Source organism: Xylocopa sonorina, chromosome 7 (genome assembly GCF_050948175.1).
Source record: "Xylocopa sonorina isolate GNS202 chromosome 7, iyXylSono1_principal, whole genome shotgun sequence".
NCBI lineage: Eukaryota > Metazoa > Arthropoda > Insecta > Hymenoptera > Apidae > Xylocopa > Xylocopa sonorina.
In genome coordinates, this window is record NC_135199.1 from 11,805,199 (window position 1) to 11,829,843 (window position 24,645).

The window sequence follows — 24,645 nt, forward strand, 5'->3', positions numbered from 1 at the left end:
ACCGCGCGTTTTTACGGTTGCGTGCTAGGCATCGATAATTCTATTTTTTTTTTTTCTTTTTCTATTCCACTTTGATATGGGGAATTGTGTAGGCATTGGCTTTCGATCTTCACGTCATTTTTCCGCTGAGACTAGAGTGTCTGGGAACACTGCGCGGCAGGATCGAATGCGAACGTCTTGCGTAAAAGTAGATACGATTGACCGAGGTTCCTGTCAGGCCGAAGTCAGGTTTGACGCCAGCCGGGGCGATTTATCAGAATAACGCACACGCCATTACCCCGGTGTCCCCGCCTTAAAACCAAGATCTTGATTTCGCGCGAAGCCCTCTGTAAGCCACCGACTTTCTTCCCTTATAACTTCCAATCTACGCTTGTAACATTGTCCCAGTCTTCGTTCGGTTGGAAAACGTGTTGCTTCCCGACGAGCGGTCCATATCTTTCGACGATCCTCGGATACCTGTAACGAAATGTACAAAGTTACTCGAAGCGTATCACTCTACGCGTTTCGTCGCAATCAAGCGACCGTTTTAATCCACGGAGACAGATAAGTAACGTGTCAGCATCACTCTTTAATCCGGCGTGGAAAGTGCGAGACCGTGTGCAGCCGCAGATAGATCGTCACGATAAATTGTAACTTGTTAAGAGAACGCGCGTCGAAATTTTTTCCCGGCCACTCGGAATGCGAATATATTACGTCCGCGCGGGAGGAAACGCTGGGCGGGCATTTTAATATCTCAACGATTGTTAGTCACGCCGATTTCACCGATCGTTTCACGCGCGCGTTCCGTCCCCGAGTATAATCCAAGATCGATCGAACGGCGGGAGCCAGGCTCGCGTTTTAGTTCCAATTAAAGCGGTCGAAGAGCCCGGCTCGAATTTACGACGAGTTGATTAATGGCCGCTCGAGGTATTTGTCACGTTGTTTACGAACAGCCGAAAGAATAAGTTGACTGGTATAACTGACCGTGGATAGCCCCGGCAGATTTATCGCGTTATTATCGATCCGTCCGTCGACGGGAATGGCAGAGAACTGTAATTGAAAGACACCGTTGCGCCCGGGGCTCGCGAAAACTATTCGAGAGAACGGTGGAAAGCAATATCCGCGGCTGGCATAGCGGAGCTAATAGAAATCAATCAAACCGTAATACCTATTTGGACCGCGTAATTGTCGAACGATTCGATACAGAGAGTTCGTTCTACGGTGGTCGAATCGTTGGAAATGCTCGATGGCGGAGGAGAAATTCGTGCAAAGCAAACTGGAAAAACATCTTGCGCAATGTTTCAATGCGTGCGTTCGTACGAGTTCGGAATGCGCGAAGGATTAGAAATAATTTCGATGGTCGATCGGTTGATCGGGAGATCTTGGGAAAGCGACTTGATAAATGGCCGTGGAATAAGGGTAGGTTCGAGAGAGCGAAATAGAAGGGGTAGATCGGCAGGGTTCCTCCGCGGCCCGTATTTAAACTCTTTGAACGGCCGAAAAGTATCGATAAGCAGAAGAAGCCCGCCTGCCCCGCGTGTGTCGCGACCTGAAAAGCTTCTCCTACCGTGACTGCCGAGATTTATCGTTTAAACGCGCACTTACCGCCTCCGTGGAGGGTATTGCATCGCGCGCTAGCGGCGATAAATCATCGAAATAAGAACCGATGACGGGACGCGAGGAAATAACATTTAGTGGGACCAGCGCGGGGTCTCATCGAGGCCTCTCATCGCGAGCAAATTATTGGGAAGTGCCACGATCGACTGGTCCAGGGAACTGCTTCTGCGGCGATGACGATAAAATCGAGGGAACGTCGCGATCGAGGAAGATCAAGTTCAACCCCCTTTCGCTTTATCTGCTCGCGATATTACGTATTGAAAATTGATGGCTCGCGAGTTCTAGAATTCTTATTACTAACGATACTTGCTAATTCGATGTACAAAATTGTCGATCGACAGGCAATTCTCAACGCCTTCGAAAAGATACCACCATTCATCTTGCGATGGAGTCACGAAAAAACTTGTATCGCAGCGATACCAAGGAGCATCGTAAACATCGCGGAAACTCTCAGAAATGATTGATCCTCGAAGTTTTTGAAAAAAAAACCGGACCCATTCTCGCCTCGGAACGATTTCACTTTCGCGGCTCGACCCGAGCGACTTCACCCGCTCGTATCGAGGAGAGCGCTAGACGTTCACGCTCGTTAGCAGATCTCGCAACCAACGATTTTCTTATTGGCTACCGTCTCACGGCGATCCCGGTTGATTCATGGATCGCAATTATCAAACCGCTAAACCTCCCCCTAACGGCGGTATCGAGTGGACGAAACGGCGCGGCGCGACTCGCGATACAATCGCAACGTGTAATTTAGCCATTAAGCCTGACCGTGGAAACCTAGTTCACGGCGGTCATCATCATTTCTATCATCCGTGCCCGAGCGGCGAGTCAACGCGAGCGCGCGCGTCTGATCCCCGGGCCGTGGCGGCCGGCGACGACGCCGTTGCATTACCTATTTAATGCGAGCCTCTTTAGCCTTGGCTAATTGATGGCTGGATATTAGCGTAATTGTAATGAGGTGAAATTACGGCAATCACGCGCGGTCTACCGTCTCTTACCGGCGGTGGAGCGCTAGTTTCTCCTGCTTTCGGCGAAATCTTCAAAGAAACCGGCCGTCGTTCCTCTCCTCGTCTCCCTCGACACCCTGTTTCCATCGTTGAATCCAGGCCTTTGGTATCCACGGTATTCGACCGTGGTGCTCCTCCTTTTCGCAGATAACGGAAACGTGCCTCCACTTTGGCCTCTCGTACATTAATAAAAGTAGAAGATACGAGAAGAACCGTCGTGGTGGTAGGGAGAATTCGGATTAAGCCATTATAAACATCGTCGAACGGATACGTGCTCGATACGATTTCTCGTGGACACCCGTCGAATCCGTGCCGCTGTCGTCCTCGATCGGTTGCTCGTCAAAAGCGGAGCCAGGAACAATCTTCCATAAGGAGCGATCGATCCGCGTGGCGGAACGTGTTATTTAAAGAAGAAGAATCGAAGCAATGACGGACAAGTATAAACGCGTCGCTCGGTAGCCGAGCAGTGACGGGGTAGACGGAAGTCGCGGCCGCTTATTTAGACGAGCGGCCATAAAGCTGATCCCTCTCGTTTCGAGTTGTCGGGTCGGTAATTCATCCACCGTCTAGCCGAACTCACCCGCAGGATAGACCAGCGACAGGGACACCGGCTTACGGGCCGGGCTTAGGGGATGAAAACGTGCGCTTAAACGACAGCCATCTGTCGGGCAGTCCGCGAAACTTCTGTCAAACGGTGCGCCGCGTGTCCCGTGGCCGGTAAAGGACACTCGATCGTCCACGGCTCATGTATCGGTGGGTGGTTAACGATAACCCCGCGACGAATACGCGGATTATGATAACTATCAGCGACACGTGCACACCCGCGGCACACGATACGCTTATCCAGCGACCGGTTCGCGGCTCGAGCGGCCGACAATCCGTTGCCCATTTCTCGAGGCGAGCTTTTTTCACCCGATCCATGCTTGTCCGCCATGACGGATCGCAGGCGGTCACGAGGAAAAATTCGAATTCAAACGCGCGGCCAATACGTTCGTTGCCCTCCGTACGCTGTTACGAGTACGCGCGAGTACAATTCGACGGATTCCACGGTAGGGAAGAATGTCGGTCGAATTACGCGTGTACGCGGAAAGATTTATTCACTTACGGTATCACGGACAGCGGCTATTTGATATTAGACGAAGGTGCGGACAGCGCGATCGATCGGGCCAGTCGTGTGCGAGCAACGAAACGCGCGCGTTCGATTCTCGCTCGGACAGCGTCTAACTGTTTCTTCATATTTTATCGAGGTAAAGAAAGGACCCTCGATCCCGCGAAATCCGAAGAATTAGCAGCGTTCTCGCGATTTAATGACGCGCGACGTCTCGGTTCCACGGCGGTAGGAAACCGTCCGGCGTGGACTTTCAGCCCGGTACGATCGGTATAATCGACAGCCGTTGGACGCGAGGGGGCTCGTTAGAGAGCCGTGAAACGGCGGATTTATTATAACGTCGTAGAACGCGCCGCTACCGAGCCGGCACCGATTTTTCATCCCGTAAACACGGCCTGATTATTTATGAACGTGCAAACGCACGCGGCACAATCGATTTCACGGAGGCAAATTAGCCCGGACTGCCGGCAGATACGGGCATTAAAATAATAACGCTCATCGCATTAATGGGTTATAATAATTAGGGAAATTCTTGCTCGCCGGGAGGATCGGTCCGCGTTGCGCGAACCGTTTCTCTTCACCCCGCTCCACACCGCCCCGGCTTCCCGCCTCCTCTTCTGGTTCCGCGATATCCTTTGCTTTCTCGCGCCACGGGGAATCGCTTCCTATCGGCCCCAACCGCCGCTCTGAACTTCGCCAGATTTATGATTGAATCGCGATACTTTCCGCCCTACTGGCTTCTCCGCTAATGAAAGCCACGCCGCCGGAATTAATTAGAAAGAATCACGCGATTCCCGATGACCAGTCGTCGGACACCGGTCGAGTATTTTCGCGTGCTGGCCTCTGCTGGTTCTTCGAGGGCGTAGGTGTCTGCGTTCTGGGGCTGATTCCTCGTGCCATCGATACGCGTGTTCACCCTCCTCGTTATCGGTCTTTCCATTAAAACCAGGGAGGGATATATATGTATTCAGAGATTCCGAAGTGGCGCATTACGGAGTGTTATTGCTTCTCATTTGTTAATAACACCTTGTTACGTTCATTGATTGGAACTAATGGAAACTATTGATCTCCACCACTTATTGCGAAAGCTGGCGCGCTTAAAAACGCTGATCTTAGAAAGGAACGTAATCGAGGACGTGGACGCAAAAAATTTCTATCGCGTCGCCTCTGTTTTTAGCCTGCGTTTTTAGCGACACATTTTGTAAGAAAGGCCAGCCGTCTCCGGTGTGTAATCTAATTTAAAAATGGTCGCCGATGCAGGCAGCCAGTTTTTGCGTCGACGTCTTCAATTACGAAACTCATCCGAGATTCTTCGTCGATCGTTCGAGACATTTGCCCCGCAAAAAAGGAAAGTAAAACACCGCGGCTCGTAGCTACGCGCGGATCTCCGCTCGAATTCCTTCGATGGTTGGAAAAATTCCGAAGAACGGGGACGGTGACGGAGGAACCGCGTCCAGCGATTATCGCGACGTCGAAAGAACCCGAAGAATCCCGCGGTTGCTGAGAGCAGCTGCGAGTTAAGAGCCACTTTGCCGCGATCTTCGAGGTTTAGAAAGTTCGGGCATTACCGGGCGAGATTAGGGCGAGAAAATTCTTCGGGCGAACTCGCGGTTCGGGAACGCGGCTGCGGAGGGTGTTTTAATGGGCCTCGATTAGCGAAGCAAGGCGCCAGGGAGCCGTAGACGGAGCCACCCCTTCGGGGTGGGAAGCGATCAGCCGCTCGCGCGCGAGTCTTCCCACCGCGAAACCCAGTCGATACCCCCCGGGACCGGAAAACCTTCGTTTCCCGGTAGTTACGAACTTGTAATCTTTTTACGCGCGACTTCGACTGCTTTCGAAGGCGGACGCGAACTTCTCGAAGAATAAGCTGACGGTAAAGTGCACGGTAAAGTAGTTTTCGACGCTGTTCGATGCGAACGTGTAAGGAACAATAGCGGACGTAATCAAGTACCCAGGCGTATCGTATTAATTATCTGCGAGCCGATCGAGGGAAAACGGGGAATCGCGCGTGATCCACGAGAAATTCCAAAGAGACATAAAACATGGAAAACGCATTAAACTTAGCGTCGTTAACCACCCACCGATCACACGCGAGCCGTCGCGACTGTTACGCAAGGGTCCCTGAACTGAATAGCATTCCGTGGAGCCTCACCTTCGAGCCACGTGGACGCCAATTACCAGTTAGTCACCCCGGTCGAACGAAACGATCGTACGCGAGCAATTGGGCGCGATTTCACGCGGGACAGGTAAAAGGTAGGAGAACGTAGCCGGGTGTATAACGAACGATCATCGCCAGCGAGCGGAAGGAAACGCGCTCGCGATTCGATCAGACCCAAGCGTGTCGTAGCTGGCCGAGTCGGTTGAAAAGGAAGCTTCGGCGGTAGCGAGGCGAGGCAACGCGGTACAACACGGCGGGCACGGGCTGGCGCAATTTGCGCGGCCGCGGATCCTCGCGCGTATTATTTCGCGGGACCAAGGGAAATGTGTAATTCAAATGAGTTACGAGCGGTATCGCACTCCTGGGAAGTAGGTGCTAAGCGGTCGGATATGCTGATAGAGCGGCCGTGATACGTACGACGCGGAGGTGGAATCGCGATGGGGTTGAAAAGCGGCGGAGCCGACCAGAAAGAGAGAGACACTGCGCGCCGTGGGGCGGAGGAACGGAGAGAGAGAGAGAGAGAGAGAGAGAGAGGGTGAGAGAGGGCGCGACGATAGCTCCGTTTGTAATAGTCTGCGATGGTACGCGGCGATGAGATGTGATCGCTTGGCGATGAGCTGTGGGCGACCTGATGGTCCCGCAGCGCTCTTCCATGCTCGCCTGAACTCGCGCTCGGCCAACCTCGTACACCGGATCCAGTTACTGCCTACGCGCCTGTCCGCCGTGTAATCTCTTTTTTTTCCACCGAATCTCCATCCGGCCAGGAATCAGCCGCGATTTTCCGTGCCTTCCCGCTCGGTGCACCGGGGAAAACCGCGAAAATTGCGGCCCGCACCCGCATTTCCCTCGCTTCACTTTGATCGAGTACGCGTAAGGGAGGCAGCGAGCGAACCGTACTTTTGACGGATGTGTCCACCCTGCTTTTTTAATCTTCCGTGCGAACTCTGAGAGGGGTGGAACGAAACAGGGGCGATGTACGATATTTCGCAAAGAACGCAAAAAAGGATCTCGCGAAATTCTCCGTGCTCGTCGAGGAGCAAGAAATTGATAGAGTTCACGGGATCGACGATCGCGCACCACGCCTTCTCTCGAATAGACGGAGCATCCCGAGGAGCGTGTACACCGTCCCGGCGTCCGTTCTCCACGGGCCGTGATAAACGGTAGTTTGAGGCCGCGCGGCAAAGGAACGGCCGATGCAAAGTGATAACATAATCAGCTGATAATGTGGCAGTCATATCTCATCGCGAGAACCCGAGCGAGAAGGTAAAGACGAGAGCCCGGAGAGAGCGTTCCCTCGCGTAGGAGGGGACGGTTGAAGGAGACGGGGTAAGGGCTGGCTAGAGCGAGGAGGACGGAGCGCGAAGGTGGGTCCCTCTCATTGGCCGGCTTGCTCCGCGTCTAGACCCTTCGAGAGGGTAGGAGGAACGCGACGAATGACAACATCATTCGTCGGGAGTGAGTTTTCGCGAACAGCCGTCGTTATCTTCTAAATAAGGGGGACGCCGGGGCTGATTCGGCGGTGATAGCGCTCGTCGAGATGCACTCTCATTATTCTGCCAGATACCAATCGGGAGAGCGAATTAATTGAATTTCAAGACGAACGCCCACCCAAAGGCAGCCACCCTCCGCGCTGGTTAACCGTTCTCCCCCTATGCCACCTCGCGATTAATCCCGCGCCCCCCCTTCGCTCCGTTCGCGATCTTTAAACGGCGATCCAATTAGGATGGAATCGCCTCCTCCATTGCCGCGTCGTTTCGACGATCTTTCGATCTCCGTGCGATCATCGTTTTCGAACGATACAAGTTTGTAAAGTTACGCGCACCCTCCGAATTCGATCCCATCGATGTCTCTCGAATCGCACGGTTATAACGGGACGCTCGAGACCTCTTCTCGCCTGTCTTTCTCCCGAGGAAACTCGATGGAACTGACCCGATTCCAACCCAAGCGTACTCGCGTTAGGAACAGTTCCAGGGTTAGAGCGCCGGCAATACTCCTCAAGATGGGAATGTATCAAATCCGAGTTAAGGCTACGGCCGGCAGCTTGTGCCTCGCGATCCAACCTCTTTCTCTCTCCCTCCGCTCGAGAGGCATTCCCCCTTTCCCCATCTCTCTCTCTCGCTCTCTCGCTCCCTCTTACTCTCGACTTATTATTTGTAGCCGCAGCGTGGTGGTTTGCCGGCGCGCACCAGCATCCATTTAATCTCTCTCAGTGAGGAGCGTTTCTTTGATCAGCGCGCGACCGCATCTGCCTGGTAATATCTCAAGCTGGTCCTGCAACCGGCGTCCCGGGCGCGAGCTCCCCGTCTTGCCCGCACCGAGGCATTTGTTGCTGTCAACCGGCACCTCGGATAGTCTCTGTACCCGTTGACTGCGCGCTCTTCCCTTACTCCCCATCTTCCACCTTCTTCATACTCCTCGCTGCCTTCTACTTCTTCTTCTTCTTCTTCTGCTTCTTCGTCTTCTTCTTCTTCTTCTTCCTCTTCTGTTGCTGCGTTTCGACGCATCTTCCTCGTCGTCCACTGCTTCCTTCGTTGGCCTGTCGGTCGCGGCCACGAGACTCGGCGTCTTCGCGCGAGCGCAAGTCGCGTGTACCAAGTGGATTCAGCGTTTTCTCTACCAAGGAAATTATGATCGATAATGTATTTTCTTTTAGTATTCCCACGTCTGCATAGTTTTTCGTACGTCTTTTTATCGAGGGTTGATTTCCAAGGGTTTTCGAAAGTATTTTAGTTGCAGACGTTTTACAGGTTGAGAAAGATATTACGGCAATCGGTAAGCTTAATGAAACCGGTGGATTCTTATCGTCCTCATGAGCAGAAAATTTCAAGTTGGAAAGTTGCGAGGGGCAAAGTCGAGGTAGCGATCGCAAGAATATATTGAGTGCTCCAAGCGGCAACCGCGAGAGCAACCGACATTACTCAGGCGAAATATTTCGGCTTCTGGTATTTCGAGAGAGCTCGCGATAATTAATACCAGCCGATTCTGGCTGTCCTCCGCAATTTTTGCGCCATTTCTCACATTTCGGAAGCGTAACGGTGTATATCCTTAATCCCCGGTGAACCTCTCCCGTACATTGTTGCGGTAAATCGTCTCGCTTTCCATACGCAACTCTTTATCTTCCCTTCGAGTACGTCCCTACGGCGGATAAGGATCTTCAAACAAACTGGCGATAAATCCCGCGGTTCCCATTCTGAAAAGCTTCATTTTCTAGATATTATCGAACCGCGGAATCGTTCTCACCTTGAGGAGAACATAACTCCGCGAATTATTAGCCTTTCGAGGGTACAAATTTCCTGAAACCCAATGAATGCATCCGCCGTTCTCACGCGGACAATATCGAATCCGCCAACTTCGTTCGGTTCGAGACACCTTGGATGGAGGATCGAGATAAAATAACGAATCATTGCGCGGTTTAAATGATACGCGACCAGCCGTTATTTGTCATTTAATTAACAGCCTAGCGCGTTCCGCGGACCCGCGATCGTCGAGAAGGGGTGGCCGAGGTCGCGTTCACCGCGAAAGAAGCGGCTCGCTCGCTCGCGAGGAAAACAGGAAACGGCGTGGAACGCTCCTGGGTCGGGACGACTCGTTGGAAGGATATATTATACGCGGCAGCGGGACACACGCGATCGCGCGTAAAAATGTACGCGTGCAGAAACACGCCCGCGCGCAGAGGGCAGAGCTACGACGGTGTAACGCGTCCCTGTGTATATGGTAGTAATATGTAACGCACTTTGGAGTAATGCTACGTCAAAGCCAGCGCCACCGAAAATATGAGCCGGCTGCCGAGCGCCTCGCTAATGCTCGCCCATTTATTATGCTTACATTATTTCGAGATTATTAGTCTTCTCCTCCTCTTCTAAAAACCTTACGTAATGTTTTGACTCGCGACCCGCCACCGCCGCTGCTAATGTCGCGCTGCGAATAAGCGCCGCGGCGCTGCCCGAAATTTCGCTGGCCCGCGAGCAGAGCCGCCCCTAATCCGTCACCCTCCACCTCTGCTCGACCGATGGTCTCTGCCCCCGTTTCTCGTTTCGCGCTCTTTCGTTTCGATGCCCAGGTGTTTAACGTCGACTGTTTTTACCTAAACAGAAGTGGGGTAGGTCTGGTTACGTCTGCGAAGGCGGCGCGAAAAGGGTGCGAATCGAAGGAGTGGTTTCGGGACATGAATAATGTTCGCGTTTGGTATTTTCATTCGGCAGAACGATGCGTGTCGACGACGCACGGTAATGCGATTTATTTGCGAGCACAATTTTTCTCCGCATTTACCCCCGATTTTTTATACACATCCGTATTATTTATGGGAGAGCCTAATAGTTTCGTGACAGAATATCGAGCGTTTTCATCCATCGTTCGTTTGGTTACTCGTCGTATTCATCGCGACGCATCCATTCTCCGCGGTTTCGGCGCTCCTAATATTTGAAAAGCACAAATTAGCGCGCTTAGTCACTACGCGCATCGATCAATGGCAACCGGCGATCGCTCGGTTCACCGCGATCGCAATTAGCGCTGGACTGGAAAAAGGTTTTCGCTTCGATTAAAATTCGCCTTCGTGGCGTTCCAAGAATCCGGGATCTCTCGTCCTTCCCGCGTCTTTTTTTCTTTCCCCTCTTTCATCCTCCGTCCCGACATTGCGAGCCGGTGACGTAGCCGTGAACGTTCGTCGGTCGAACAACTGGCGAGGAAATCCACGTACACAGGTGAACGGGCGCGCAACGTGAATTAGACAGCTGTCAAAGTCCCGCGGAGGAGAAGATCGAGTGCCCATATATGTGGTGTGCGAAAGGGCATCAGGAGAGCTTAGAGGAGAGGGCCGGGGAGGGTTAACGGCGGCGCGAGAGGGAGGGTTTGGCAGCCAGGCGAATGGATTTGGTTGTGGAATGGAAGCAAGGCAATAGTCGGAGCGGTAGACAAAGACAGCGGGTGCGCGGTTAGAAACAGGCAGAGAGAGCCACGTATAGATGGTGGTAAGGGGGCAAAGAGGGGCTCGAGGGGGTGAGCACTGATAAATACCACGCCATTTCTCTTTGTGCTCCCCGGCGAGAGCACAAACACAGGGCGGCTCCCTTCGTTTCAACCTGAGCGAGAGTAGCTACCTAAACCTTGCTCTCTTCTTATTCCGCCTCTCTCCGTTCCTTATCCTTCCTCATCTCTTTTGTTGCCCGACTTCGACCTTACCCTAACGCTCTCTCTCTTCCTCTTACAGTCCCCCTTTCACTATTTTCTCTGTCCGTTGATCGTGTCACCCTCTCTCTCTCTGTTTATCTTCCGATATTTCACAGTTTTCGGTGTTATCGGTACTCGCGGTGGGACTGGCTTAGCGGGCAAGGGTTAACGATGTCCGATGGAGCTCTGGCGCACCCTCGGTTGTACGAGCGCCGATTGATTCAAAGTCGCGGCGGGGTCGGCTCGCGAGCAAGATTTCAGGACAGTTGTCTTCATTAAAATCGGTGTACACCGATTCCCCGTTGGACTTTCTCTCTTTGCCAATACGTACAACAATTGCGTGCACCGGTTTCGCGCGGCTTCCACTCGCGTGATTGAAATGCTCGTAACGAAAGTTGGACGGAAAGAATAGCTATTTTTCAGCCGTTGTCGTTGCACCGCGCGAGACCGGGCCCGACAATGAGCGTAGAACATAATAGTCCTTAAGTGGAAAAGAACTCTATTGACAAATCGGGATCGTGCAGTCTCTCCTAGAGCAGAATCGGGACGGATGATCGATGTTCGACAGGATCGTTCGAAGGACAGAGCGTACCCGTGCGCTCGAGGCGAGCCGTGGTGGTATCTCGCGTGTTTCCGATCCGCGCGGAGGGGAACACCGGGGCGGCAATTAAGGCGGCTTTTTTTGGACGGATTTTCTCCACCGGCACCGAGCGCAACCCGCACGAATGACGACCGATGCCCGATTTCTCCTCCCCGGGATTGGTTTTAAAATTAATGCCGTGTTTCTCTGTTTCGGCTCTTAATGGATTCTGGGAGGAGCTCAGCGAGAACCAATCGCCTTCTGCAGTCAACCTGAACCGAAGTGAAAGCACGACACCCACGAAACGTAGCCGGGGCCACCGGTCAGATTAGGTCGTATTCACGACTTTTTCCCTTTTCCCTGGGATCCCTCCCCACCAGGGATCGGTTTGCTTACCTGCCCGCTCGAGCTAGGGTCCGGCGATGTCCTTAATGGAAACGTACATGGCCGAGAAACTCGTTTGGCGTTGCTTCGACGATCCCCGCGATGCGGTCGAGTGTAGAGAAGTCGAGATATTAATATTAGAATGGAAAACGAACCTCTCGAGTGTCCCAATGATTTTTGCACCTATCGTTCTTCGGTTTCGTGATATATATATAGTAGGTCTCCGTTTATCCGAACCCATCAAGCGACGAGCGGTTCATAGAACCAGATCGTTCGTATAATAGAACTTCACTGATTCCCCTTATTGCCCATGATTTTTCATGCTGAACCGACGATCGCCAGTGGATTAGGTCAGGCGAGTCAGACAGGAATCCAGTTAACCCCAAAGCGTTCAGCCTTTCGTCCAAGTAAATCGAGTTCTATCGTGCCGACACGAGTTCCGCTCGAACTGCTGTACTTTCGTACAATTTCCTTCAGCCTCCTCGAACTTAACTTTACACCCAACTCGAGTCACCTACGCGTACCACACGACCGACTCGTTGAACGGCAAACGTGGTCGTCGCTCGCGAGGCATCTTTCCCTTTTTTTTTCCCCCCTGAAACCACCGGCAACATAACTGTTCCCCGTTTCCTGGCCGATGAATAAACCGACGCGGTGCGCTGCACCGCGAGCACGTAGCGCTCGCCATCCCGGTTGAATATCGACGCGCAACCTCCGAGGACAATAATCGAGCGGATACGCGACGCGCAACCGAGCGGGTCCCGTTAGCCATCGCGAAAAGAATAAACCGGCGACGATCCCACGACGCCGGCGATGCCCGCGCGCGCAAAGGCCACGGACCGGGACGCGGCGGTTATGTAGAGGCGTAGGCGTAGAGAGGACGGTGCGTAGGCCAGCCAGGATTAAGACGTCAGGCGCCCGCGGCGCTTGATTAATGCGCCGCATTCACGGGAACGAAAAGATCCTGCGCCCTTTCGCGGGATCCCGCGCGAGCCTCCGCGAGACCACGCTCGCCGCCGCTTTTCCACCGTAACGAATAGCGAAGCGGACGGGCACGAGCATTGTGCCGTCGCGGTTCGTTGCCGCGACGGACGCTCTCTCGACTACCTCTCCCTCTTCCTTATGAATCTCGATGCTACGGGATGGCGCGGAGAGTCATATGGCGATATCAGACATCGCTGGGTTTCCAAAGTTTCAGCAATTTTCTGGACACTGTTGACTTTATAATTAATACATCGTGGCTTTCAGACATCGACGAACTTTCGCTCCCGACTATTCTGAGTAAATTCAAGTGGCTGTGGAACTTTCCAAGCTCGCATCACCTTGCAGTCCACTCCAGGAACCTTGGATAGGTGGCGTTATTGAAGTGTTATCGAAACCCGCGTGCAATTACCATCGAATATCCAATCAAGTAGCTCCAAGGACGTCGAACGTGGCCAGAAAATTAGCCGAGGCTCGGTAAAACTGGTACCGGGGTACTTAGCATTATTATACCCCGGACGACACGGTCGAAGGTTTCGTTGTAATTGCTCGCGTCTTTCGCGCACGCACACCACTCCGCCCGTTGCGCTCCTCGATTCAAGATCACCGTGATCGATTAAACTGGCATGTAAATGCGCGAAATTTCCCCGAGTACTACGCGCGCATAATGCGAACAGGGTTTTTTCTATGCGGGATTACCAGCAATTTGCTCGTTCGGTTGGTTTATTAAGCAATTACCGTCCGATGGAATAGGGAATACGGCCGAGGACGTTGTTGACAGAGCCGCGGCGAATCGGTCCTTCGTACATACTTGGGATAACGAGCTCATTAACGGAGGATCGCCCTCCTCCATCGAGAGCGGATCACCTGTCAGTATGGCGTCGATAGCCGTCTGCACCTGCGAGGGCTCGATCGCTGCTAATGTGGAAGCTCTCTTTGGCCTCGATTAATGGCGCACGGGCAAATGACTTCCTTCGAGATATCGCAGGACAGAGTCAGCATCCGCGTCGATTATCCATCGCGAGGCATCGCGATTTCAGCCTTCTAATCGCGGTGAAATTTTTCGCATCGTTTTGCAAGCGCGTTTAATGAATTCTCTATTCGACGAAACGTTCCGTTTCAGAAGGATTTCGCGATGATCCAGGTAGTTCTCAGTGACCGTTTCGCAGCTTCGAGATCTCACGATCTCGTGGATGAAAAATTTCGAAGGCACGGTCGATCAACTTCCGTCTCCGGTCCCCGAACAGGTTGGAGATCGCTTCACAATTGAAACGTCAAGAGAACGAATGACTGCGCGTCGGTTCAGGCGGAAAAGCTATTAACGAACACGGTCCTCGGGACGAAACGCAACGCTGGGGGGTTGCTCGAACCCTTATTATCGTCACGACTAATTTCTCTCGTTCGTCGGAAATAATTCTGGCTACAGAATTGTCCTCCGAGTAATTCCTGCGAATATTAACTAATCGACTGTACGACGGAATAAAAATAGCGCCTACCCCTGTGGCGCGTAGAGAGCTGCGGAAACTAGCGATCCCAAACGCGAGCACTTCCCTCGATTCGTGGGCGAGGAACCCCAGCCTCGCCTCACGGCCTACCAAAAACAAGCAGCGGGGAAAGAAGAAAAAGAGCTGCTCGATAAACAGCCATTCATCCCGGGAACAAGCACGGACGATGGACCGCGCGGGACCCAGGCGCGAAGGACACCCAATTGAAACGTCCCGGAACGAAGGATGGATGGGTGTCACTAGCGCGAGGGAGGTCTGACCAGTGCCGGGTACCGGTTGCCATTTTGAATTCCGCTCAATCCCTGGGCCGAGTTTGAGGGATCGTAGGCGGAGATGAAGCTTTTACACCGTGGAACGAAGACGAGAGATAGAAGGCTGGCCGGGATGGATGCCGTCCAGGAGACGGGCCAGGTATAACCAAGGCCCCGTACACCTCGTACAAGGATACACCTTATTTCGTGCGGAGGATAAACGCGGTAAGAGAGAGGCGCGGCCCACCGCGTCATTTATCATTGTTGGAGCTCATTAAGGCCGAATCTGCCGCACGCTGATCGTCTGGGATTACACTTTCCTCCTGGCCGGATCCCTCCGGCGCTTAACCCGCCATCCCTTCGGCTCTGCCCGCTTCCTTCTTTCTCGCTTTCACCGCACGCTCGCGGCGTTCGTTCCTCCCATCTGTTCCGCGGGGTGCTCTCGTTACGATCCCGAACAGCCCGACTGTCGATGAGCTGATTGCTGTTTTCGGTTCCAACGAACGCGCCGCGATGGGACGAGCGTTCGAGCACTGGGCGCAAGAGAAATGATGTTGGCCGGTCGGTTCGATTCTTCGCCGCTGTATTGAGACGTCAAAAGTAGCGATTGGCTCGATGATTGGTTCCTCGCGATTCGACACTCGCTATTATCTTCGCTTCTGACGTTTCCATTACGCATCCTTTTGTTTGGGAACCCGATAGAACCTGCTGGGAGGTGTTGCTCGAGTTTTCGCAACTCTTTCGTCGCGTTTGACGTCTGCTGGTGTCAAATGTTCCTCAGCTTTCGCTCACCGTCGCTCTCCTCGTCTTCGACGGATCTATTCGATCCCCCGGCATGCGATCGCTGCATCAGCCCCGATCAGTCTCGTTACACCGGTTTCTTTTCTTAGGCGGTCGCGAGGAGTTTCACCCGGGGTCGTGATCACAAAGCGTGGCAACTTTCGCAGACGCCATTTACGCGCCGCTCGTTCTTTCCCGCTCCGCTAGCTCACATGCTGACCTCGCTCGGTTTTTCCGACCGTCCTCCGGGCGAAATCCGACGAACGGTGCATTAGCTCTCCGGCAGGAGCAGCCTAATGACACCACCGCGTCCCCATAGGGATCCTACGCTCGTGATTTCTTTCTCGCTGCTTTCTGTTACCAGTTCGGTCCTGGGCCATCCATCACCGCCGCGAAAAAACTCGCTCCTTATATCGTGCCTCCCCGTGCACCCCTCCCCAACCCCTTCCCTATCCGCTCGCGGTTCTATTGTCTATTATCGCCCCTCCGGTTTCTTGCCTACTCGACTCCAATTCGAGATACCGCGAGGCCGGACACGATGGGTTATCCTTGAAACTCGAGCGGGTTTATTTTTTCCAAGGAAACTGCCGCGTAAATGGCGCGCGAGGTTGTACTCGAGGCTCTGACGGATCGTCGACGATCATCTTGGGGTTTGAACGCGAGATAACGTGAATCGAGTAGCAGCTAGTGATGGAACGATTGTCCTTCGTGGATTTTCGAGTACCTTACGTTTTCGACTGACGAAATTCGGAGGACGAGTCAACCGATCCTCCCGTAATACGTTTAATACAATTATCGTTTACGGAGATATTAGACCCCGACAGGCCTCCCTAGTCTTTCGTCACGGAGTTCCAAGTCTCAACTTCTCCAACACCCCGAAAGATAAACAGTCAGCAGTCTCGAGTCCCTCCTGCGCATCGATCAACACCAGCCAGCCTCCCTTCTATCATTCCGTAGCTGTCGTATCGCGGAACATCCCTCGGAGTCGACCATCGCAATCGAGCGGCCTCGATCGTTAAGCGGCGAACGTGTATCGACCAGCCGAGAAGGGGAGGAGCGAGGAAGCGGGACGATAAAAAGCGGAACGATCCGCGAACCGGGCAACAACAAGACGGTGCCCGTCGAGAGGGTCGAAGACGCTAGAACGGGGCATTTGTCGCGAGTAGAGCAAACACTCGGGACTCCATCAACGTCCGCCGGGTTTCTTTCGGGTGTTGCCTCCCCGGCACGCGGCGTGTACTCGACGACGGTGTTCTATCGCTTTTCGGTTTTTGCCGAACGCCGCTGCGCTGCCGCTAGCGCGGACCACTCGTGGCTGGTGCCCCCTCCGGCTGAGAAATGCCGCTACTTTTATTTCGCCGGTTCCCTACGTTAGCGATTTTTCCATCACCGCGGCGAGATATTTCACCGGCAATCTAAGAGTCGCAAATGGAGTCCACAATGAGGCAGAAATGGCTTGGCGCACTGATGGCCCCGGCATTTGTCTTCCCTCTGTTCCTTCCTTCCTCGTCGTCCTCCCTTCTTACCCGTCGACCGAACACGCGCCTCTTTCACCCCGCCAAGCGGCCACCGCCGGAACAGCGTCCGCGCTTCCTTCGATCTGCGATCGTTTCTTTTTAAATTCGACCGCGTATTTGTCCCCGTCGGTGACGAGAACGTCGCTGCTAATCTATTTCGATCAGAATTCTTTACGTTTCCCAGTTCAGCTGAATAACTACCGTCAGAGTGTTTCGCGTTCAATCGTGGAACAGGCGAGTACACGGTGAATAAAGTACAACAGCACCGTGTCGAGACTAATGTATCCACCTCTCGAGCCGCGTAACTAAAACACCTCGATCGTGACGGAGTAGAGTGAACTGTTACAATGTGATTTCGAACCGCTACATTTTCCCCGGTTTAACCGAGCATCAGCGCGAGCAAAGACGCTTATTAGCGATATCACTCGAAGCAGCTGGCCCGCTACAGGGCTGTCTTTATGCAAAACGCGGGTAAGCGTCGTGGAAAAGAGCACGGGATCGTGGAAGGCAGCCGTGCGAGTCAGCGCCGCCGCCGCCATCTCGAGGGTGCCCGGCACCGCCATTTTCTCCGCGTCGGGCAATAGCGGCGCAATTATAAGCCCATCAACGGCGAACGAAGCTCCGTGTTTTTCTGACGGTGACCGCCGATGGAAAGGTAAGAGGAACACGAGCGCGCGACGAGGAGGACGCCTTCAGCAGCCCTTCGATCGTGCGCGCGACAAGCGCACCGGCCGCCAGACAGAGACGGAGGCCAGTAACGCGGGCATTTCGTGCATCAAAGCCGGTCTGATGCGATTTTAATCGCGGCTACCCCTCCCGCTTTTTCTCCGTCCGCCGCCAAGGGCCCCGGACATGACAGTCACGGACGGACCAACCCCTAGCCTGCTGGCCTGGTGTAAAAACCGATTAATTTCGTTGCTCTGCCCCACGACCGATATCGAAGGAATCTATTCGACGACAACCTGCCCCGCGTTTCTAATTTATGCCTTCCTATGCTTGTAATTAACCTCGGTGACCGTAGAATTTCGAACCCTTCGGAGAGAGGGTCCCTCCTCGAGCGACGATTCTTGGATAACTTTGGTAGATTGAAATCGAACAAAACACGCAGCTTAAGTTCGATATCGCTACAAGGGTGTAATCATCGATCGCTAAACTGCTGTTTCACTATCGTCAAGTTATACAGCGTGGATAAATCGAAGGAAAGCGCGGTGGTCATCGAGCTTACGGTGGACAACGTCGAAGCGGTAGCGGCGCTTATCGGAGAACGGAAGGGGTTGCGAGCGGCAAAGAAGCGTACGCGCGGAAGGGACGTATAAGTTTCTGGAAAGGACAGGGCACGGTGTCAGCGGCAGACTGAGACCATGGGCAGCCCGACATAAATATGCATGTCTCCGCGGGCCCATGGTTCATGTGCCGGTGATCGTTATATCTCCATCTGACCGGAGACTGGAAGTGCCGGCAGCCAAGGGGGTTTGGCGATGGTGGTCCGGTAATACATTCAAAGTTGGATGTAGGGACCGCGGGGACAGAGTGGAAAAGGGGGATGGTGGATCGGGCAGCCCCCGTGGGTGGAAGCAGGAGAGGGCGAAGTAGGTGGACGTAGAAGAGGCGAAGGAAGAGGGAGCGGGGCTAGCACGGCGAGGACGCCGGAGGGGGAGGTTTCTCGTGTTTCATTTCCTGAGCTCCTATATAACTTTGTGCTCAACTCGACACCAGATTAATAACGGCCCCACCTATCCTATTCTATCCCAACCCGAACAAGTTCGTGCTGTGTGTAGAGACTCTCTGTGCGCCATGCGCTCGGCGATGCCTGGCCCTCGTATCGCTTCTCTCTTCTCCCTCTTTCTTCTCGCGCTTTCTCACCCTGCGACGCTGCGGTCTCGCATCCCTCTCTCTCTCTCTCTCTCTCTCTCTCGTTCGCTCTCGCGTTTTCTCCTTCCGGCCATCGCGATTCTCGCGTGCACACCTTTCCACCGCGACGGATGCGCGACACGCTTGAAAATTCTGACCGTGTTACCGATCCATCCGTGCTGGACGAGCCACGGCACGCCCTGACAAACTGACGCGCTGAAAACTCCGCCGCTGCTGACCGATGCGTCTCGTACGCCGAACCGGAGTAATCGTATTTCATATCGCGATGGCCAACCTGTTATTTGTCCGCCGCGCGGGCCTCCTTCGGGCTGGTACGCGCCGCGGGAGAATCTGGAGCGCATTCCAGTTAAATGTTTTCTCCTCTTTTTTCGCCCCCTCCTCGGGTAGCAGGACGCTTCGAAGCCAGGAACGAGGGTAACTCGTTCGCGGAGTTGCCGAGTACGAAGCGACGCGTAAAGTATTCGACGCTCGCTTCCGTCTGGTATCAGTTCGTAATCTGAACGTTACCAACGGACGCTAGAAATCGAGGATGGTAGATAGATTCTTGAGATAGAAGTGGAATTATGAAAATTTCGGGGCCAACAGCTGGTCCTTTATTCCACTGCTTCGTTCCGAAACATTTTTTCTACGATCTACCATGGGTTAGGGGAAAAAGCCAAGCGGTGTAGAGAAATTCTTTACGAAAGACCCATCGTATCGTGGCCCATCTACGCATACTAATCACGCGACATCCCTAAAATTTTCTTAATAATCGCGGCATAATCGTTAGATAACGTTTCACGCGATCACGTGTATGCTTCCATCCAGCCGAATCTCGCTCGTTTAATCGGTTTTCGCCTCTCGACGTAGCGATTCTAACTACGGGTAGAAGTCGAATCGCAGCGAAAGGATCGCGATTTCGAGTCGAAGAGGCGTTTAAAGCCTTCCTGTTCCATTCCGTCCTCTAAATCATCCCCCCGTCGTCGTTCGCAGGGCGCAACAAATCCGCCGCACGTATTCTTTTCCCCGGTGGTGGCAGATCTCCGCCACTGATTCGGCTTCATGAGCATGATGGTCGCCTCGCGTGCCAAGATAAATGTACCGCAGACACGTTATTACCTATCGGTACGTGGCGCCGCGCCGGCCCACTGGAACACGTCATATCGTAGGCAGATGTATGGAAGCGGTGCTCAAGGAATACTCATCTACCCTGGGCCACGTATGCGAGGCGACCTAGGCCGCGGACACGCGACGCGGCCAGGATATTCTGGTAATGCGTATTTGATTACGGCCACCGGACACTGTTCCTGTTTACGACGCGCTTCGCAACCACGGGTTTAATAGAATTGGGCTTGATCGCTCCTGATCGTGGCTGCCCTTTGAACCCTGCCTCCTCCTCGAGCCACGCTCTTTCTTATTATCCTTCGGCTCTCGTATTTTTATCTGCTCGAGATACGTAACAGGATCGACCGCTCGAGTGGCTCTTTGAATTACGTGATTCATCGAATTTTTATCGAATTTTTACCGTCACCGATTATTCGAACGCGAACTTCACTACTTTCTTTTTACTGTTGGTCTCGAGATCCGGTCGAAGGAATCGACACGTTCAGGGTGCACCGGGGCGCAGGAACCTCGAGCGCCCTCGCAGAGACTCCGGCAGGATCGAACGAACTGGGACGCAACGGTGATAATGATGATGACGTCGGTGGTCATTACCACGGAAGCGAACCGCCCATTTCGTTTCTTTCGCCACCGGGTTTTAAAGGAGGATAGAGGGAAGGAACGGCGGGACGAGCCTCTTCCGAGCATCGACTCGAGCCGGTGGATCGTAGCCAGGGGGCAGGTTGTTCGCCCGTTCGAGATTGATCGCGCGAAATGAAATATTTTATTCGGTGGCCCCTGCTTCTATCGCGGCTGTACGCCCGTTCCGAAATGACAAACGCGTTACAAAATATTTTTAGATTACCAGCCGGCCGGATTTATGGCCGCATTAACCGAGGGTATTCCTCCGCGTCGTCGCGCTGCCGATATTAACACGTACGAAAGTGAATTACCGCGCATCAACATGCATTCCCGAACATATTCCCTTCGACGTGTAAAGTATCGCCGCCCATTAGCGGCTAAATCGTACGCTCGAACCCGAGCGCACGGTTCCTCGCGCTCGCAGCGCGCGACGTCCGCGTTTCATCCTCGCGCAGCCTCGCGCACCCGGTTCGGTTCTTCGCGAAAACTCCGAGGGAGCCTGAAACGCGCTCGAATCCGGGGACCAGGCCTCGCGGGGCGGGGAGACGTTATTTCGCGAAATCGGCTACACGAGGGACCAGGCTCGCGGAACCAGCACGGTAGCCAGCCTGAAGACGGATGGCGGCCATTATTTCGGATATACTAACAGATGCCTCCGCTTATTAATTTAATTGGCCGCCGTTACGAGCAATGCATAGCTAATTAAACTCGAACGAGAATGAGTGCGTCGGTGACGGTTCGAGTAGCCGTGATTTTATGGGTGATACCCTTTTCTTCGGGATAATTAAAAGATTAGGAATTTTAAGTCGAGTTGTATCAGTGGCAACAACTCTTCGCTCGCGAATCGATACGAGCAGGGGATTGGTGAAAGAAAATTGGACGTAGAAGTTTACGAAATCTTTTTACTTGGTTACATACATGGAATAAAATAATTGCAGTCGTACTTGGAAACTGTTAATCAAATCTCTCGGAGCGAGATCCCTCTCGGGCAAAGTTCCTACAACTCTTGTGCCCCGCCTTCGCAGCCGGCCGTAGCGATATTAATTGCCCGATCATCGACAGTTCCAGCCACCCCCGAGAGCCGAACGATTCGTCGAAAAAGCGGTCGCGGGCAGAGGCTGCGGTGCTCGAGCCGCAAAACAGCTCATCAAACATCCATAACGACAGCTACAGGAAAACGGGGCAACCCTTTGGCGCTTTCCCCTGCCTCGTCGGCCACCCGTGTACACGAAGAGTCGACACGGCCGTTTTAGTTCTCAGGCAGGTCGGACTCCGGGCAAACCTCCGACAAGGGCTCCGCTAATGAATTTGGAAAGTGCAATCAGTAGCGTAGCGCTGCTCCAGCGGGGGTGGCGTTTTCAGGGTCGTGGAGGCTGCGAGAACCGTGGGCGAGCGTTGGCGGCGGGAGAGGGACGCGGGACTAGGAGAAGCAGAGCCACGGCACCGTATCAGAACCGAGGGAGGAAAGAGGGATGAAAGAGGGCGGATGTGACGCGGAATGATGGAGCGCGGACCGTGGAGAAAAATGAGAGTGGCGGAAAGGCGAGGGTGGAGGGACGCTGATGGATCGGTGCTCCTCCCTCCGTTGCACCCTCTCGCGGCTCTCTCACGCCCGACCCTATCCTGGCTTCCACCCTCCCGTGAGCCACCCTCCACGTTCAGGTTCGCGCTCCCAGGGGTGGAAAAGCCCCGCAATATTACTCATAGTCCGTGGGCCTCGTCCTACCGCGCGTCCTCTCCCTCCCTCTCTCTCTCTCTCTTCGTATTTTCCTCCTCCTCCTCTGGTTCCGCGCTTTTATCTCTGTCCCCTTTTCTTCTCCCGTGCTCTTTGTTCCTTTCCGTTCGCCGAGCTTTTTATAATGTCCTTGTTGCTGGTGTCTGGTGGTTTTCACCGACGATGGATAATCGATCTCTAGTAACGTAAGAAACTTTGCTTTATCAACGTACTCGGAAGGTTCGAGCTTTCTGTGTCACGTTGAGTCGCTTTGAATCTGTCGGTTGTTATTTGATTCAACGTACGTCTAACCGCCCCTGACGGCACCCCGCAGCAACAGCGTGGTGAGAATTATTTATTCATACTCGATCTTCTGCGAGTATCCGCCCTCTTTGCGAACCCAAACTGGGGTGAAGTCCAGGGAACGAGGGTTTATCAGACGAGTTTCTGGTTGATTCGACGATCGAAGGGACATTGCGATAATGTGGTTCGTGGATGAGAGAGAAGGAGAAAGAAAGGGAGAGAGAGAGAGGAAACTATGTAACAGTTAGTAAAATTAAAAACGAAATGGATTATCATTGACAAATAAATCGATCCGGTAAACGAGAACGGAAAGTATTTGCAGGCGACAAACGCGTTTAATCAGTCGGACGTTTCATGATGTTACGTTAAACCATTCGCTGGCGGTGACCAGTGCATTTAGTCTAAGATATATTGACAACGCGACGATATTCCCGGTAAATATCGCGCTTTCCATCGGGGCCAAACAATCGGGGATGCGCTCGCCCCGCGCTCCTCGCAATTTCGTTACTGTTCCGACGACTAAATCTGTTAGGCAAGGTCCCGCCAACAAATCCGTATATTTATTCGTTGCGTCTGATCGCAAAACCCATGCGTTTTGCGCCCACCTTTTTCGATCCGATAAATTATAAGCTTGCGTTGCACCGGATTCCCGTCAGCTCCCTGACACGTTTGCCGCCCCGGTGATTGGTCAACGTTTGGTATCGAATGGAAATTACGCGTCACTCTCGACGTCTGACCCTTTTCCTCGCGTGGCTTCTTTTTCGTTTTCCAAGGGAGCGTATTTCATTGCATTTCGAACGCCTCGTGACCGTTCCACGGATACGTACAATTTGCTGGCCGCGGAACGACGATAGGATTGCTGACCGAGGCGAAAGGCAAAGAAGCCTTATCGGACGTCTATGTTAAATCAACCTCAAAGTCCACCCTAATACACCATTCCGTATATGTCCCAGCAGCCACTAGGTGTCACATCGTAAGGCGGGAAATTCCGCAAACAAACCTCGAACAAACAACCGGAGTAGTTTCGTCCACAGAACCAAATAGGGGCGACATCAGCAGCGATCCATCCGAGGTGCGCGCCTCGATACGAAAACTGTCGGCGTCAGAAGTGTCTGGGCGACGAGCGGTGGGTGGAGGCTCGTCTGGCAGGTACTATCGGGCGATAGCCGAGACTGAGCTTTTGCACGGTTAGCGCGATTCGGATGGCGGCGCCACGAACCGCCATTACTCAACTATTCACTCGGTAACGCAATCATACGTCACAAAGGCCTTTCATTTGCAAGCGCATTGTGGAAACCCGGCGATATTAATTGCCGCGGCTCGTTACCCTCTCCAACCCTTCCCCCCAGTGGCCTGCAACCCCGCCGCTCCACCCCCGGCGTCCAGGTCCTGGCTCACCCGGCGCGAAGCCACCCTCCGTCGAAAGCCACGTGAACCAGGGCCACGGCTATTCCCCGTATTACGTATTCCGGTGCCATGCGGCGGCTCTGTCCTGCGTTTCCAGCCCCGGCAACCCTCGCTTCCGACCTGCTCAACCCCCTGTGCTCAACCCCCTTCCGCTCTCCTGCCTACCACCCGTCACTCCGCGGGCGCCACGATCTTTCTAAAGCATTCCTGCGCCTGACAAATACGTCGTCCGAGGACGACGCGAGCGTGGTACGTGACCGCCTCCATTTCGCTGCCGTTCGCGAATATTCATTTTTTTCGAACCCGAGGGACGAACGTGACGGCGCGGCGGGTGATCTTCGAGGCTAACGCGATCTAAGCGCGCTGGTCAAATGATCGGTTACGTCGCAAACTACGCTCGAGCGGTCTCCCCCTGTAAAACGTCGAAACCACAGGTTAACCCTTCTCCCGGCGTTAACGCGTTCAGCTAACGATTCCATCGTTGCATCGCGCTCTCCCGCGAGGCATAAACCAATCACACGCAGAGCCTTCTATTTGCATGCGGTGGGATGCTCGAGCGGCCAGCCGAACGATTTCGAAATCCACCGCGAATCT

The 24,645-nt window shown here is 53.6% G+C and overlaps 1 protein-coding gene across 1 annotated transcript in view; it reads right to left on the reverse strand.

Annotated features, from left to right (window-relative positions):
• Positions 1-273: 273 nt before the first annotated feature.
• LOC143425721 (uncharacterized) overlaps positions 274-24,645 on the reverse strand; it is an 81,527-nt gene continuing 57,155 nt past the window's right edge. The window contains exon 3 of the mRNA XM_076898723.1: positions 274-456. Within this exon, the coding sequence (XP_076754838.1) occupies positions 274-456 (183 nt within the window). The remainder of the gene's footprint in view (positions 457-24,645) is intronic.